Source organism: Acinonyx jubatus, chromosome F2, assembly GCF_027475565.1.
Source record: "Acinonyx jubatus isolate Ajub_Pintada_27869175 chromosome F2, VMU_Ajub_asm_v1.0, whole genome shotgun sequence".
NCBI lineage: Eukaryota > Metazoa > Chordata > Mammalia > Carnivora > Felidae > Acinonyx > Acinonyx jubatus.
The window spans coordinates 75,890,458-75,907,362 of NC_069394.1; the positions used below are offsets into that span (position 1 = coordinate 75,890,458).

The 16,905-nt window shown below is 40.1% G+C and overlaps 1 protein-coding gene across 1 annotated transcript in view; it reads left to right on the plus strand.

The window, feature by feature from the left end:
• The first annotated feature begins 2,469 nt into the window (after positions 1–2,469).
• TCEA1 (transcription elongation factor A1) overlaps positions 2,470–16,905 on the plus strand; it is a 41,767-nt gene continuing 27,331 nt past the window's right edge. The window contains exons 1-2 of the mRNA XM_027042868.2: positions 2,470–2,963; positions 15,646–15,708. Of these exons, the coding sequence (XP_026898669.1) occupies positions 2,901–2,963; positions 15,646–15,708 (126 nt within the window). The 5' untranslated portion in view covers positions 2,470–2,900. The remainder of the gene's footprint in view (positions 2,964–15,645; positions 15,709–16,905) is intronic.

Genomic DNA, 16,905 nt, shown 5'->3' on the forward strand with positions numbered 1-16,905 from the left:
ACAACCTGATTAAACATTGAGTAAAGGATTTGAGTTAGACATTTCTCCAGATGTACAAATGACCAACAAGCACAGTAAAATATGCTCAGCACAGTTAGTCATCAGGGAAGGGCAAGTTAAAATCCACTTGGCACCCACTAGGATGGTTAGAATAAAAAATATGTACAAAAACAAGCGGATGTGGAGAGATTGGAACCCTAGTACATTTCTGATGGGAATGCAAAATGGTGCAGCTGCTGTGGCAAACAGATGGCAATTTCTTAAAATTAAATAATTACCCTAAGACCTAGCAACCCACTCCCAGGTACATATTGAAAAGAATTCAAAATTTTGTATATGAATATTCATAGCAGCGCTATCACAAGAGTCAAAATGTGGAATAGTGCAAGGTAAGTGGAAACGATGCACATGTACATCAATGAATGAAGGAAATAAAATGTGGTTTAGCCATATAATGTGATATTATTCAGCCATACAATGGAATGAAATAGCTGCACCATAAATAAACCTTGAAAACATTATGCTAAGTGATAGAGGCCAGTCACAAGAAGTCCCATATTGTATAATTTCATTTATATGAAAGGATCAGAATATTCAAGTCCATCGAGATAGAAAACAGGTTAGCGGTTGCCAAGAGTTGGGGCAGGGAAATCAGGAATGACTGTTTGAAGGGTACAGGGTTTCTTTTTGAGGTGATGACATTTTCGGAAACCTTTTTGGAACTAGTGGTGATGGCTGTACAACGTCGTGATTGCACTAAATGGTACTGAATTGCACATTTTAAATGAGTTAAAACGGTACATTTTATGTTGGTGAAGTCATTTGTATATAGGGAGACACAAAATGTGGGCCGCCCCTGCCTAAGTCACAAATCAAAGTCAGCGTGCCCTTCATGGAAACACCTGTCAAGGAAACCTAGCCTACACCAATCACAATCTTCCAACTCAGCTTTAGCTAGCTTACCTTAGCCTGGAAAACAGGACCTGTTATGTTTATAAGGAAATCTCGTACCTCTTAATCAATCAGGACGTGTTCCCTCTTTGCCTCTTCAATGCTCTGTAAATCTCGCTCTTGTCCCAGATCCCTGGGGATCTGTGCTCCACTGCTTGTAAGGCAGTCTAGTCCCCCCATCGGTGGATTATTTTCTCTAGGATAAAGGATAACAAGCTCGTTACTAAATTGTTCTAGTTTTGTCATTTGACAATATTGTGTGTGTTTTACCGCAGTAAAGACAAACTGATTCTTTGGGGGAAAAACAAAAATCACAGTTGTTAAAGTAAATGTACAGGGATGTCTGGCTGGCTCAGTGGGTTAAGTGTCCGACTTCAGCTCAGGTCATGATGTTGCGGTTTGCGAGTTCGAGCCCTGCATCAGGCTCTGTGCTGACCGCTCAGAGCCTGGAGCCTGCTTCAGATTCTGTCTCCCTCTCTCTCTGCCCCTCCCCTGCTCGTGCTCTGTCTCACTCTCTCAAAAATAAATAAAACATAAAAAAAATTTTTTTAAAGTAAACATACAAATGCACAATCATAAATGAAGATTTTTATACATTCATGAATAGAATACAACAAAGTGAGATATAAATATTTGAACATTAAAATTAAGTTGTGGCTAATGAGCCTATATGGCACCTCCTATCTGCTATTATAGAATACAAATTCTTTTTCAGGACATATAGCATATTTACAAAAATGGACAAATCTTAACAAATACCTTAGAACCAGTTACTTTCCAGTCATATAGTTTCATTACAATGTAAGATGGGAATCAATAATAGGAAGATAATTTAAAAATGAAATGAAATACATGAAATCAACAGAAGGGGGAAAAGTCAAATGCCTCTTCTCCCCAAATAACTGAGCTAGAAGTAGGAAAAAAAAATCTGTCATGTTAGTATAGAAAAAGCATTACTAGATGGTGCATTTTGATAGTTGAATCTGGTGTGGGGATATGTCTGCAAGTAGCATGAGTTGGTAGTAAAACGTATAATTGGGCAAAGACCTACTGAAGGAGCCTATACTCTCCAGTATTAGTAACGTAGGTATCTCAATTTTCTACGTTGGCTTTGTGTCGTTAGTCATAACCCTTAAATTAAGGATGTCAACTTCCTCACTGATCTTTGGAAGCAGTTGAGATGCCTTATTTCTTTTTTGACGTTTCTGCCAAGTATCATTCAACTCCACTCAACTACTGTGTTCGACAGTCTGAGTCTGAAAACAAGCCGGACTGGGTCTCGGTGCTTCGGCAGCTTACAAACCAGTTGACTTTTAAAAAGGGGACGCTTAAAAAGATCAAGTCCGTATTTTACGAGACTATTTAGGGAAACTGGGCGGGGCTCTGCTTTTCACGGTAGCCGCCTCTCACGGAAAAAAGGGTCGGGCTCCGACCGCCTTTAAAAACCGCCAACGTTCCGTCCCCCACGCCCGCCGCAGTTCCAAGCCCCGCGGGTCTCCGCAGGCTCTCAAGCTCCCCCCGCGCCGTGGTTGGGCCGGAAGCGCACGCGCGGCAAAACTCGGCCCCGCCTCCTGCAGACTTTTACAACCGCCTGGCGGGAAGCTCTCCCGCCCGTTTTGCACCTCTCCTCATTGACGGCGCCTCGGTCGACGCCCGTCTGGCGGGAGCCTCGGCGCGCGGGTTCCCAGCGATCCGCCGTCGATTGGCAGTGCCTGAGCGGCGCGCGCGGAGCTCGACTGGCGCTGCCTGCGGGGGCGGAGTCGCTGTCTCGGCCGCCGCCGCCACAGCCACCGCCGCCGCGGGCTTGGTGTGCGAGGAAGGGCCTAGGCCCGGGCCTGCTGTGGGGGGCTCGCCGCGCGCCTGGGCTCGCGTCCCGCCGTCCCCTCGGCCCCAGCTTCGCCCACTTCCGGACCCAGACGGGCTGGGCGCGGGGAAGACCTGCCGAAGCCATGGAGGACGAGGTGGTCCGCATTGCCAAGAAGATGGACAAGATGGTGCAGAAGAAGAACGCGGTGAGCGCGGCGGCGACGCGGGCCGGGAGGGAGGCCGGGCGGCTGGCGGGAGCCGGACGTGGCGGGCCTGGGGCCGGGCCCTCGGGGGCTCCCGGCCCGCCCCCGCCGGCCCTTCCCGCGGGGGAAGGCGGCGTGGACCGTGCCGGCGTCCTGGAGCAGGCGGCGGGGCCCCGCGCCGCCGGCGTTAGCACCCGTTCTGGGTACTTCCAAGTCTCTTCGTTGTTAGTACAGAGGAGTAAACCTGATCGAGGGTAGGTTTACTCGCCAGTTACTTCGCTCATTTAGTTTAAGAATCGAGGAGTGTAGAGAGCCCTTCAACAGTTTGGGAGGATTCGTTCCCTTTTCCGCGATCGCTGGCTAACAACTAAAAATAACATCGCATGGAGGTTTGTGAGACGTTCTGGACCTCAAGCGGATGAGTTACAATTCCTGTATCTTAGTTTTTAGAAGAATGCTAGCCACGCACTTGATGTATCTCCACCACGCTACAGGTTTGTTTAGCAATCAAAAAGGCAGGGCATGCTAGCGTCTTTGGCAAGTTGCTAAATGTGTTTTTCAAAAGTGGATCTTGTTAGGTGGTAGTATGTAAAAGAGCTATGGTTAAAACGCACGCCCTCAGGGGTACTGACTGGTAGATGGATTGGGACAGCTGTCATTGCTGAGTACTCTTAAGTGGTTTACAGTTAATACCGGTGGCGTTATCTTGTTAATCGATAAAGTGTGTATGTATGTGAACACGTTGTGGTTTGTGTGAAGTCTTCCAGTTTTGCATTTTTTTGTCCACCACTGTGTGTACTTTCAGTCCTCTGATGCAGTGCCACCTGTTTTCAGCTAAAACTCCATGATTGTCTTCGCCTGAATTTATTCCACCCTGCTCGGTACATTTTCAGCATCCGTGTATCTGAAATAACTTATTCCCGTCTACGAAATAAATTTCCTGTCAAACTAATGTGAAGGAGAAAGAGGATGCTCTGATTTGTACAGCACTTTGGAATTACAAAGCATCTGTGCAAAATTCTCTACAGACCCACGACACAGCTACGGTGTACCCATTTTGCAGAGTAAGAAACTGAGTCAGAGAGATTAAGTAGTTCGCCCACTTAAATTAAGTACTGAGCAATTTGGATTAAGCTAGGACCCAGGTTTTCTACTGGACAGCATGCCGGAGCAGAAAATAGTGTTAAACGCTGAATTTTTTAAGACTTTGTATATAGTCTCTTCCTCTTTTTTTAACAGGTGCATTGCCTGGCATGTAATTTCATACCCCGTTAATCTGTATTTGCAATTTTGGCCTTTTAAAATATTTCCTGTTTGTTTTCTGTTCCAGACATTAACCTTTACCGTTTAGTTTTCTCATTGATACGGCCCTTTCATTTCCCCACTGCAAGTGATGAGATCTGGTTATTTAACAGGCTGAGCATTTATTTTGTTTAAACTGGAAAAGGTTTTTTCTTTGCCTGGAGTTCCCTGGATACCCACAGTAGAAGCTCCTTGGGGAAAAAGGCCTTTGTTGGGTACCTTTTTTCTCTACTCAGGCCATAATGTGTATCCATTAATCATCTAATGATTGTTTTCTTTCCTTGTAATAGGTGTTTCATAAAAATGACTAATTCCTTAGTGGATAAATATGGAGAAGACCAGTTTGTATTTATTTGCAGTTCTCAAGTTACAAGCAAATAATGAGTCTGGGTGAGAATGAGGAACAACTTTACAGACACTCCTCAAATCTCATTTATCTGATAGTTTGAAACTTTACCAATATGAAAACTTAACCCCAAAAAGAAAGATAAAGTTGACTGGCTCTTTTATGTTGTTTGTTTGTTTGTTTTGTTCCTTCTCCTTTTCCCTGTATATCTTACAGAAATTCAAATTGGCAAATGAAATAAAGAGAAAGGGGTCTTGAATGACTCTCTCTTTGCCTTCCAAAGCACATCATTCCACAAATAGCTTTTTTAAAAATTAAAAAAAAAATTTTTTTAATGTCTATTTATTTTTGAGAGTGAGAAAGACAGAGCATGAGCAGCATGAGCATGAGGGGCAGAGAGAGAGGGAGACACAGAATCCGAAGCAGGCTCCAGGCTCTGAGCTGTCAGCACAGAACTCACGGGGCTGGAACTCATGGACTGCAAGATCATCACCTGGGCCGAAGTCAGACGCTTAAGTGGCTGAGCCATCCAGGGGCCCCTAAAAATTTTCTTTAGAGAGCGAGAGAGCATGAGCAGGGGAGAGGGGCAAAGGGAGGGAGGGGGGGAGAGGGAGAGAGGGGGGGAGAAGGGGAGGGACAGAAAATCTTAAGCAGGCTCCATGCTCAGTGTGGAGCCCAACGCGGGACCTGATCCCATGGCCCTGGGATCATGTCCTGAGCCGAAATTAAGAGTTGGACGCTTAAGCGACTCAGCTACCCAGGTTCCCCCACAAAGAGCTTTTAAGGAGGTCAGTAATTTAACAGAAGTTGTTCTGGGGTTTGTAGGATTATGGTAGATTTGTTTCTCCCTTTTTTTTTTTTTTTTTTTTTTTGTGGTGTCCAGATTTTTCTGTGAGCTTTTTAAAATATTAAAAAAAATTTTTTTAATGTTTATTTTTTTTGACAGAGAGCGAGAGAGAGCATGTGTGAGTTGGGGAGGGGCAGAGAGAGAGAGGTAGACAGAATTCTCTGAAGCAGGCTCCAGGGTCTGAGCTGTCAGCACAGAGCTGGACGCAGGGCTCGAAATCACGAACCGTGAGATCATGACCTGACCCGAAGTCCAACACTTAACCAACTGAGCCACCCAGCTGCCCCTAAAATATTACTTACGCTAGGTGCCTGGCTCAGTTGGTTAAGTGTCGGACTTCGGCCTAGGTCATGATCTCACGGTTCGTGGGTTCGAGCCCGGCGTCCGGCTCTGCTGACAGCTCAGAGCCTGGATGGAGCCTGTTTCAGATTCTGTGTCTCCCTCTCTCTTTCTGCTCCTCCCCTGTTCACACGCTGTCTCTGTCTCAAGAATAAATAAATGTTAAAAAAAATTTATAAAAAATATTACTTAAGCTATGAAAAAGTAAACTTTGTTTGAAGAATAGTAGTTGTCCTCTTTAATTGACAAGTTTAAGTGCTGTTGTTGGATATTGTTTTGTTTTAATAAAAAGGTTAGGTGTCACCTTTAAGTAATAATAAAAACAGCTACTATTTATTGAATTATTACTCTGAGCCAGGTATTCAGCTAAGTATTGCCTACCTATTCCTCAGTTTTACAAGATAAGTATTTCAAAAGTAAGGAAACTATTTGGAAAGTAAAGTGAGTTGTCCTAAACCAAATAGCTAGAAATGAAGAGGTGAATCTAAATCTGTTTTGCTTAAAGTCAGTACTATGTTAAGCGGCAATGTCTCTAGAAGACCCGGTTTTTGAAACTTGCAGGGGTGCAGTTAAGTGAATATAAGGCCAGGAAGTAAGGGTGTTTGTTATTCTGGGGCAGGAAGGTTTCCATAAATATCCAATCAATATCCTGACCTTAGTATTTATCCAGAATGTTGCCCTATCTGTATAATTGGTCTTAAACAGTGTTAGCAGTTTTACAAGTGCCCACTCTGAGGCCTTGATGAGCCATGTAAGTTAGTTCCAAATATTCAGATATTCGTTTTTTTTTAAACTATCACTTAAAAAAATTTTTTTTTATTGTGTATTCCTTTTTCTAGAGAGAGAGACACACACACATAGAGCATGAGCAGGGGAGGGGCAGAGAGAGAGGGAGACGCAGAATCCAAAGCAGGCTCCAGGCTCCGAGCTGTCAGCACAGAGCCCGACACGGGGCTCGAACTCAGGAACTGTGAGATCATGACCTGAGCTGAAGTCGGCCGCTTAACCGACTGAGCCACCCAGGCACCCCAGATACTAGTTTTTTTTTTAAGTTTATATATTTATTTTGAGAGACAGCACATGCCAGTTGGGGAGGGGCAGAGAAGGGAGGGAAAGAGAATCTTAAGCAGACTCCATTCTGTCAGCACAGAACCCAGCTCGAGGTTCGAATTCACGAACTGTGAGATTATGCCCTGAGCTGAAATCAAGTCAGATGCTCAGCTGACTGAGCCACCCACGCACTGCTGGTATTTGTTGTTTTTTTTTATAATTTTTACTTGATGTCAATAGGCAAGTCTGACTCCTAATCTGGGTTCAAATCTTGGCTCTTCTGAACTTTAGCAGTGTGATCTTAGGCAAGTTCCTTAGCATCTTTAAAATGTCTTTTTTTTTTCTTTTGGTGGTAAATTGGAGATGACTTAGTAAAGATTAGATGAATATGAAATTCTTGACAATGCCTAAGATATGGTAAGGGCTAAAAAACCTTGTGTGTTTTTTTTGTAAAGGATTTATGACATGACTGTAGAAGAAGGAGTGAGGTAACTTAGAAGTTTCAAATTCATAGATTTTGTGAGTAGTGTTGAGCTTTGTTTATTATGATTTTTTCGCTGAAGGCTCGACTGAGTAGAATTCAGTTGTTAGGAGAGAAGTTGAAATTATATGTCAAAATACAGGAGCTGGTATACATGGAATGTAAATTTTTTCTTTTTTTTAATTAAAATTTTATTTATTAGAGAAAGAGGCAGGGAGGGGTAGAGGGAGAGAGAGAATCCCAAGCAGGCTCTGCACTGTCAGCACAGAGCCTGATGTGGGGCTTGAACCCATAAACTGTGAGACCATGGTCTGAGCTGAAATCAAGACTTAGACACCTAACCTACTGGCCACCTAGGAGCCCTAAAATTTCTAAGTCTTCTACCTGATTTGAAGAAAAAACTTCAGTTTTCATATGAGGGTTAGACTGATTAGTATAAATCAAAATTTAGAATGACTACACATAGTTTTTAATTTTTTTATTAAATTTTTTTTAATGTTTTATTTTTTAAGAGAGAGGGACAGAACAGAAACAAGGGAGGGGCAGAGAGAGAGGGAGACACAGAATCTAAAAACAGGTTCCAGGCTCTGAGCTGCCAGCACAGAGTCCAGTGTGGGGCTTGAACCCATGAACCATGAGATCATGACCTGAGCTGAAGTTGGATGCTCAACGGGCTGAGCCACCCAGGTACCCCTGACTACACACAGTTTTTAAAAACAGTCTTATTAAGATATACAATACAGTTCACCCCTTTAAAAGTGTACAGTTTGGGGCACCTGGGTGGCTCAGTCGGTTGAGCATCCGACTTCGGCTCAGGACGTGATCACACGGTTCGTGAGTTCGAGCTGCACATTGGGCTCTGTGCTGACAGCTCAGAGCCTGGAGCCTGCTTCGGATACTGCGTCTCCCTCTCTCTCTGCCCCTCCCGTGCTCATGCTCTGTCTCTGTCTCCTTCAAAAATAAATAAACATTAAAAAAAATTTAAAAATCTTTCTACTCCTACCCCTCTCTCTCAAAAATGAATAAACATTTAAAAAAATGTAAAAAAGTGTACAATTCAGTGGTTTTTAGTATATTCACAGATTTGGGTAGCTCTTACAACACTAATTGAAGAGCACTTTGATCACTCCAAAAAGAAACCTGTACCCATTAGGTAGTCACCATGTATCTGCCCCCGCAACCACTTATCTGTTTGTCTGTGGATTTGCTGCTCTGGACATTTTCTATAAATGGACTTACACAACATGTGTTTGTATAAATGGAATCACACAATATGTGGTCTTCTATGACAGGCTTCTTTCAGTTAGTGTTTTCAGGGTTCATCTGTACTAACAGCAGGTATCAGTACTTTGTTCCTTTGTGTTGCAGAATAGCACTCCACTGTACTGGTGGTCGTACCACATTTTGTTTATTCATTCATCATTTGATGGACATTTTGGGCTGTTACCACTTTTTGACCATGATGAGTAATGCTGCTAAGAACGTTTTGTGCAGGTGTTTGTGTGGACATATGTTTGTTTTTTGGTTTTTTTTTTTACTCTTGGGTATATACCTAGGAGTAGAATTGTTAGGTCATATAACTATGTTTAACCTTTTGAGAAATTGACAAACTGTTTTCCAAAGCTGCACGATTTTAAATTCTTATCAGCAGTTGGTGGGCATTCCATTGCATGGAGTCTTCATCAACACTTGCATGTTTTTTGATTATAGCCATCACAGTGGGTGTAAAAAGGTGTCTCATTGTGGTTTTGATTTGCATTTCTCGGATGACTGATGATGGTGAAAATTTTTCATTGTTGGCCATTTCTATATATTTGGAGAAATGTTCAGATCCTTTGCCCATTTTTAAACTATTTGTATTTTTGAGTTGTAAGAGTTCTTTGTATTCTGAATATTAGACTTATGGAAGACAGGATTTGTATATATTGCCTTGCATTCTGTGGGTTATCTTTTCACTCTCTTGATAGTGTCTTTTCTTTCAGTTTTGATGAAGTCAATTTTATATATTTTTTCTTTTGTTTGGTGTAGAATAAATGCACATTTGAGATGACATAATAAAATTATAATTTCTAGTATATAGTGATGTTCCTGAGCCATAATTCAAATATTTACAGTGTTTCCTTTTTAAAAAAAATGAATAGCATCTTAGTTTTTTAAGCCTTGAAATCTTATAATTCTTACTGAGAGGTGTTTGAGTTGATTGAGGTTAAATAATGCTTACTTAAAATGCTGGTTTATGGCTTTTTGAGAATATTGTTATGATGGAAGTAGATAAATCTTTTTATCTCTTCGTATCCCTTATCAACCATATCCTACATGTCAGGCACTCTATTTCAATACTTCATATGTTTTTTATTACTCCATTTGACCATTTGAATTCTTCTAGGTCAGTGTATTATGCTGTCCTACATATGAAGAAACTGAAGCTTGAAAAAGAAGTAACATTCTCAAGATCTTATAATTAGGAAATGGCAGTGCATAGATTTGAATTTCGATCTGATATATATATATATATATGTATATATATAGGTGTATCTCTTTATATCTATGTAGATATATCTCTATATCTATATAGATATATCTCTATATATGTCACGTATATCTATACATACATACGTATGTATATATAAGTATGTATGTGTGTGTGTTCTTAACTGTATATTCCATGTTGCTTCCTTCTCCATACATCTTCTTGAGGAGGATGTTTGTGTCCTATACAAAGTTGTATATGCTCTGTGCTAAGTACAAGTTTGAATGTAATATTTTGTAAAAGTACTTGTTTCTGATGACATATAGTACCAACCATGTAATAAAGTCATGTGATAGTATTGTTTATTCTTCAGCCAGTACTGTGAACTAAATTTGACTCTGGAAGATAAGGTAGAATCTTTCTTTCTCTTGCATCATTATCTGTAAGAGATGCTGCAATCTAATAGACTTGACCTTTAGAGGCAGGTGATTATTGGGGAAGGATAGAATTTAGTTTCTTGTTTGGTAATGCTATTCACCCAAGTTCACAGAGCGGAACTGCTACCAGTGGACCTAGGAAATGGAGAGAGCAGCGGTGTGAGGGTCTGGAGATTATAATTCTTGTCCTTTTATATTACCTATCAGTTGGCCAAGTCACTTTCCTTTTCTGAATTTGTTTCTTTGTATAATTGAAGTTTTGAAGTAGATATTCAAAGGTTTATGTTTATTTTAAATTCCCTGAAGTCACAAAAGATTTGTCTTGCTCACTGTTGTATCCTCAGAGTTTGGTACACAGTGTTAGTATTTGTTGGGAGGCATAAGTATAATTTGACAGAAGTGAGTAGATTTCACCTTTTTTAGTTAGTAATAATCATATGACTGTGCAGGTTTCCTAAATTGTCTGGATTTTCAATTCCTCTTCTGTAAAATGGAGAGAAAAAGATTACCTTTTTCTATAGGGTTTATTGTGAAGATGGAATTGCATGTATATATATGTGTGTATACATACATATGCACATATATATACACACATATATAAAGGGCTTACCATGATGCTTGGCACATAGTAATATTCAAAGAAGCTTTTGTCACTGAATTAATATATGTGATCATCTGTTTTTTGCCTTTTTGTTCATTTAGATTATCATAGTTGTTTATTTCTTAAAGAACCGTGATTGAAATATTCATCTTATTTGGCCAGAACACAGTGTAATTATGAGAAAGGTCATAGCGTCATCCAATTAATGTTATTTTGCTTTTTCTTCCTTCCATAGCTTGTATCTCTAATTTCAGTCTCACCAAAGAGATCTGAGTGTAAAGGGAGAGTGTGATGAAATTAATGCAAATCTTATCTATTGCTTGGAAAGCAACTTAAACCTTATACCACATTGCTGATGTGTTAGAAGAATCAACTTTATATGTGGCAGACAGCATTATGTAAGTCTCAGGAGACGCTGCATTTTCAAGGACTCCTAGAAGTGTGGTTCTTTATCTTCCTCTCTAATTGATCCTAGGTCAGAAATGGATTGGAAAGTCCATGGAGGCATAGGTAGAAGAAAAATGTCTATGGTAGTTATAGGATACAAGTCCACAATCTCTTAATCAAAACTTTTAGAGTCTGATATATTTGAGAATTCCAAAATTGTCACGTTTAAAAAAATTTTTTTTTTAATGTTTATTTTTGAGAGACACAGAGTGTGAGCCAGGGAGGGGCAGAGAGCAAGGGACACACAGAATCTGAAATAGGCTCCAGCTCCGAGCTGTTAACACAGAGCCCAACGTGGGGCTCGAACTCATGAGCTGTGAGGTCATTACCTAGCTGAAGTCGGATGCCTAACCAACTGAGCCACCCGGATGCCCCTCAGGTTTTTAAAAATTAAAAAAAAAAATCCATATTTTTAATTTGTTTATTTTAACCATGTTTATTTATTTATTTTTAATTTACATCCAAGTTAGTTAGCATATAGTGCAACATGATTTCAGGAGTAGATTCCTTAATGCCCCGTCCCCATTTAGCCCATCCCCCCTCCTACAACCCCTCCAGTAACCCTCTGTTTGTTCTCCATATTTAAGAGTCTCTTATGTTTTTTTCCCCCTCCCTGTTTTTATATTATTTTTGCTTCCTTTCCCTTATGCTCATCTGTTTTGTATCTTAAAGTCCTCATAATGAGTGAAGTCATATGATATTTGTCTTTCTCTGACTAATTTCGCTTAGCATGATACCCTCTAGTTCCATCCATGTGATTGCAGATGGCAAGATTTCATTCTTTTTGATTGCTGAGCACCTCAGGTTTTATTAAGATAATATGGTACATACATTGTATATCTTCAACAGGATCTGGGCAGTTCCTAGTAATCAGACATTAACATTTTTATAGTGAAATGTAGTACTGTCACATGAAGTGGGATATATAGAACATAAATGGCTTTACGTATGTTGAGATTAGGTGTTGTTGGCAAATGAGTTTGTTGAAAATCTGTGAGAAATCTTGCTTTTCAAAGGTTTTTGGTTTGGGGATTTATAGATGTGGGATTGAAGAACCCATTTGCTCATAAGATGTCATTTCTGTAGAATTTCTGATTAACAGTAAATTTAAAGTCAGTGTTGGTTTTCTTCTCTAACACCTGCAGTGTTTCACTGTTTTTAGTTACCTCTAAAAATAATTTGTAGAATTTTAAGATCAGAAGGGATCTTTAAGAAGTAAATCGTTAAAATCCTTGATAATAAAAAAACAAAACAGGTGCCTGGGTGGCCCAGTCGGTTGAGTGTTCAACTCTTGTTTTTGGCTCAGGGTCATGATCTCATGGTTTGTGAGATTGAGCCCTGTGTCAGACTCTGTGCTGAGTGTGGAACCTGCTTAGGATTCTCTCTTCCCCCACTTTTCTTTCTCTCTCTCTCTCGTCCCCTCTGCCCTTCTCCCCTGCTCACACTCTATCTAAAAAAAAAAAAAAACTTAAAAAAAATCCTTCATAGTAACCTGTCTCATAATTGTTTTTGAACTTAAGTTTTAAATTAAAATAACATACCTGTTGCCAGAAGGAAAGTTAATGTTTTTTATTCTCCACAGCTGAGTCTGTTGTCTGTCAACTTTGTTTTTTTTAATTAATTAATTAATGAAATCTCTGCATCCAACATGGGGCTCTGACTCATGACCTCTGAGATCAAGAGTTGCATGCTTTACCCACTAAGCCATCCAGGCACCCTGATGTCAAGTTTATTTTATTTTACTTATTTTTTAAGTGTCAGTTGTTTGTTTGTTTTTTTTTTAAGTTTATTTATTTTGAGAGAGAGAGCGCATACCCAGGGGAGGTGCAGAGAGAGAATCCCAATCAGACTGCGCTGTGGGGCTTGATCTCACGACCTGGAGTCATGACCTGAGCAGAAATCAAGAGCCACCCGGGCGCTCCTGTCAAGTTTAAATGGAAAAATTACATGACTGGAAGCCTTGACTCAATTTTATATTTAAGAAATATGATAATGCCATGAGGGTTCCGTGCTTGTTTCTTCCTTGGGGGTACATGTTGAGGGACATGCTCTGGGGCTTTCTAGTTCCCTGGGGTATGCTGTGTTTCATTGATTCGTAGGGTGCCTAGTTTTTGTATTTTACCATTTCAGAAAGCAGAATGAGTTACACATGTATTGTCGACCAGATGGCTATTGGGATGTACTTTCACAGGCAGAACATCAAACCCAGCATCAACATTTGCAGAGTGGGTGTCAGTGGCTTGGAAGAAACTCTTAAAGACATTAGTGGAGTGCTCTTTGAACCTTAGGGAACCAAATGGTTGAAGAGCAGTGGGGGTGAAAACAACTAGCTCTCTACACACTACAAAGCCAGGTAAGAGCTAAAGGCTTTTTAGCTCTTTGATGGCTTCTTCTTCTTCTTCTTCTTCTTTTTAATGTTTTATTTATTTTTGAGACAGAGAGAGACAGCATGAGCAGGGGAGGGGCAGAGAGAGAGTGAGACACAGAATCTGAAGCAGGTTCCAGGCTCTGAGCTGTCGGCACAGAGCCCGGTGTGGGCCTGGAACCCATGGGCCATGCGATCATGGCCCTGAGCCGAGGTCGGACACTCAACCGACTGAGCCTCCCAGGCGCCCCTTTGATGGCTTCTTTTATGAAATGCTGCATTACTACTGTTTTCTCTACAACTTTTTTGTGGATAAAAACAGATATAATTGAATCTGAGTCAATAAGTGATTCATAATCATTGGATTCTGAATGTGAAGTAGTTTTAGAAGCACTTGAGCTAATTTATTTTGCTTATGTTTTTCTTTTATGTATGTAAAAGGTGGCACATGATCAAAACTTCAAGTTTACAAGAATTATAAAAGTGTGAAGAAGTGATAAGAAAATACTATGATAGTTTAATAGTTTTTTTATTAGTGGCATATAGAATAATGTGTACAAATATAGTACATTAAGTGAATATTAAACTAAGTAAAATGTGATTAAGTGAGGGTATTAGATTAAATATGATACATAAATGAATATCAAATTGGAATATTTGGCCACAAGGTATAAGGTGGTGCTGTTGCTTCTCATTTCATTCCTTTTTTAATTTTAGGTACTTTATGTAATTCTTTTAGGAGTCTTGTTTTGTTCTCTCTTCATCATCTATATGGGAGTCTTTGATTCTAGATGGCAGTGGACAGGCCTGTGAGCTTAACATACATCTTAATTCTGAATTTTCTCTCAGAATCTGCTTTTTACTACTTTGTAGGAATTAGGTAGACAGTATTGTTTCTGTGGTTTTTTTTAATTAAAAAAATTTTTTTAATGTTTTTTTATTTTTGAGAAGAGAGAGTGTGAATAGGGAAGGGGCAGAGAGGAAGACAGACACAGAATCTGAAGCAGGCTCCAGGCTCCAAGCTGGCAGCACAGAGCCCAACGTGGGGCTCGAACTCATGAACCGTGAGATCATGACCTGAGCTGAAGTCAGACGCTTAACCGACTGAGCCATCCAGGCGCCCCAAATTTTTTTAATGTTTTATTTGTTTTTGAGAGAGAGAGAGACAGAGTGTGAGTGGGGGAGGGCCAGAGAGAGAGGGAGACACAGAATCGGAAGCAGGCTCCAGGCTCTGAGCTATAAGCACAGAGCCTGACGTGGGGCTTGAATGCACCAACCGTGAGATCATGACCTGAGCTGAAGTCGGTTGCTTAACCGAATGAGCCATCCAGGCACCCCAACAGCAGTGCTTTTGTGACAGATGAGTAAGAAACAGGAGACCTCAAGAGAATTCTAGTAAAGACAGGCCCTTTCCCACTCTCACTGTGTGTGAATGCTAGAGGTGCTATAGTATCTTCTGACCCCCATTCCTGCTTTTTCAGGGTTGGCTCCTTAATCAAATAGGTGTTCTTCATGGAAATGTGGGGTGTGTTATGCTACCAGGGTAAGAAACACATTTTACATTTCAAATTTGGACACATATAAACAAATATTATTTAAAATGAACTTTAACAAACAAGTGCTGGTCATAGTCCAGTAAATGGATCTTATGTTCCTTTAATGAGTTGCAATCATTATTTGGAAAACACTACCCCTGTTTCCCTGCCCCCCTTTATGTATGTATGTATGTATGTATGTGTATATGTGTGTGTGTGTGTGTGTATACATATATATGTGTGTATATATATATATCATCCTGGTATGCGCGTATATATGTGTATATATATGTATACATATAAATACACACACACACACACACACACACACACACACACCATCGTCATATGAATAAGTGAGCCATAGTGAGTTGTGGATGGGAAAACGTAAATTTAAATCTGTAGTTAGTCCTTGTTTTACCATCTGGGAAATTGCATCTGCAATTATTTTATTTTATTTTATAGGCTGGAGCATTGGATTTACTGAAGGAGCTTAAGAATATTCCCATGACCCTGGAATTATTACAGGTATGTGCTAAAATGTGTCATGATTTGGGTAGATAATTGTCCTAAAATGCCAAAACATTTTTACTACCAATAAGTTTTTTGTATTGTCCTGTTATGGTGTGAATCATTATTAACTCTTGTTTTTTTTTTTAAAAGATGGTAACATAAATCAATAATCTAAGTTATCATTATAGAAAAAGTTGCCTTCTCAAGAAGAATAAAATCTAAATCTTCCAAGTTTGTAATCTCACTGTGAAAGGAAAGGAAGTTGGACTCTTGGCCCTGATTTGATTTCCCAAAACCTCACTTTCTTTGTCAGTGACAGCAGCTGCCATCAGGACACCAGCCTCTGGGGTGCCTTTTAGCAGTCGTTCCTCATTTCTCCCCCTTCTGCCCTAGGAACCACTAATCGAGCCACATTTTTGTCTCTACAGATTTACCTATTCTGGAAATTTCATATAAATGAAATCATATAATATATGACCTTTTGTGTCTGCCTGCCTTGTTTTTTTTCCTTTGAAGATTAAAAAATTTCTTTAATTATGATCTACCCCTCAACGTGGGGCTCAAACTCGTGACCTGAAGATCAAGAGTCGCATGCTCTCCCGGCACAGTCAGCCAGGTGCCCCTTTGGCCTTTACTCAGCGTAATCTTTTCAGGGTTCATCCATGTTGTAGCATGTGTCAGTCCCTCGTTCCCTTTTATGGCTGAATAATAGTCCACTGTATGGTTATACCACATTTTGTTTATCCATTTGTCATTTGATGGACATTTGGGTTGTTTCTACTTTTTTGGTTGTTATGACTCATGCTGCTTGCTGTGCACATTCATGTACAGGTTTGTGTGTTTTTGGTTCTCTCTGGTAGAGATCTGAAAGAGTCGAAATGATGAGTTGTATGGTAACTTTATGTTGAATATTTTGAGGACCTGCCAGACTGTTTTCCCACGTGACCGTACCATTTTACATTCTCAGGAGCAAGTAAACGAAGGTTCCAGTTTATCCACATTCTTGCCAACACTTATTATTTGTCTTTGATTATAGCCATCTTACTGGGCGTGAAGTGATATTTCATTGTGGTGTTTATTTCCATTTCCCAAATGACTAATGTCGAACATCTTTTTCATACGCTTCTTAACCAGTCATATATTTTCTTTGGAGAACTTTTTTCAGATCCTTTTCCTGTTTTGAAATTGGATAATTTGTCTTTTTAGTTTTAA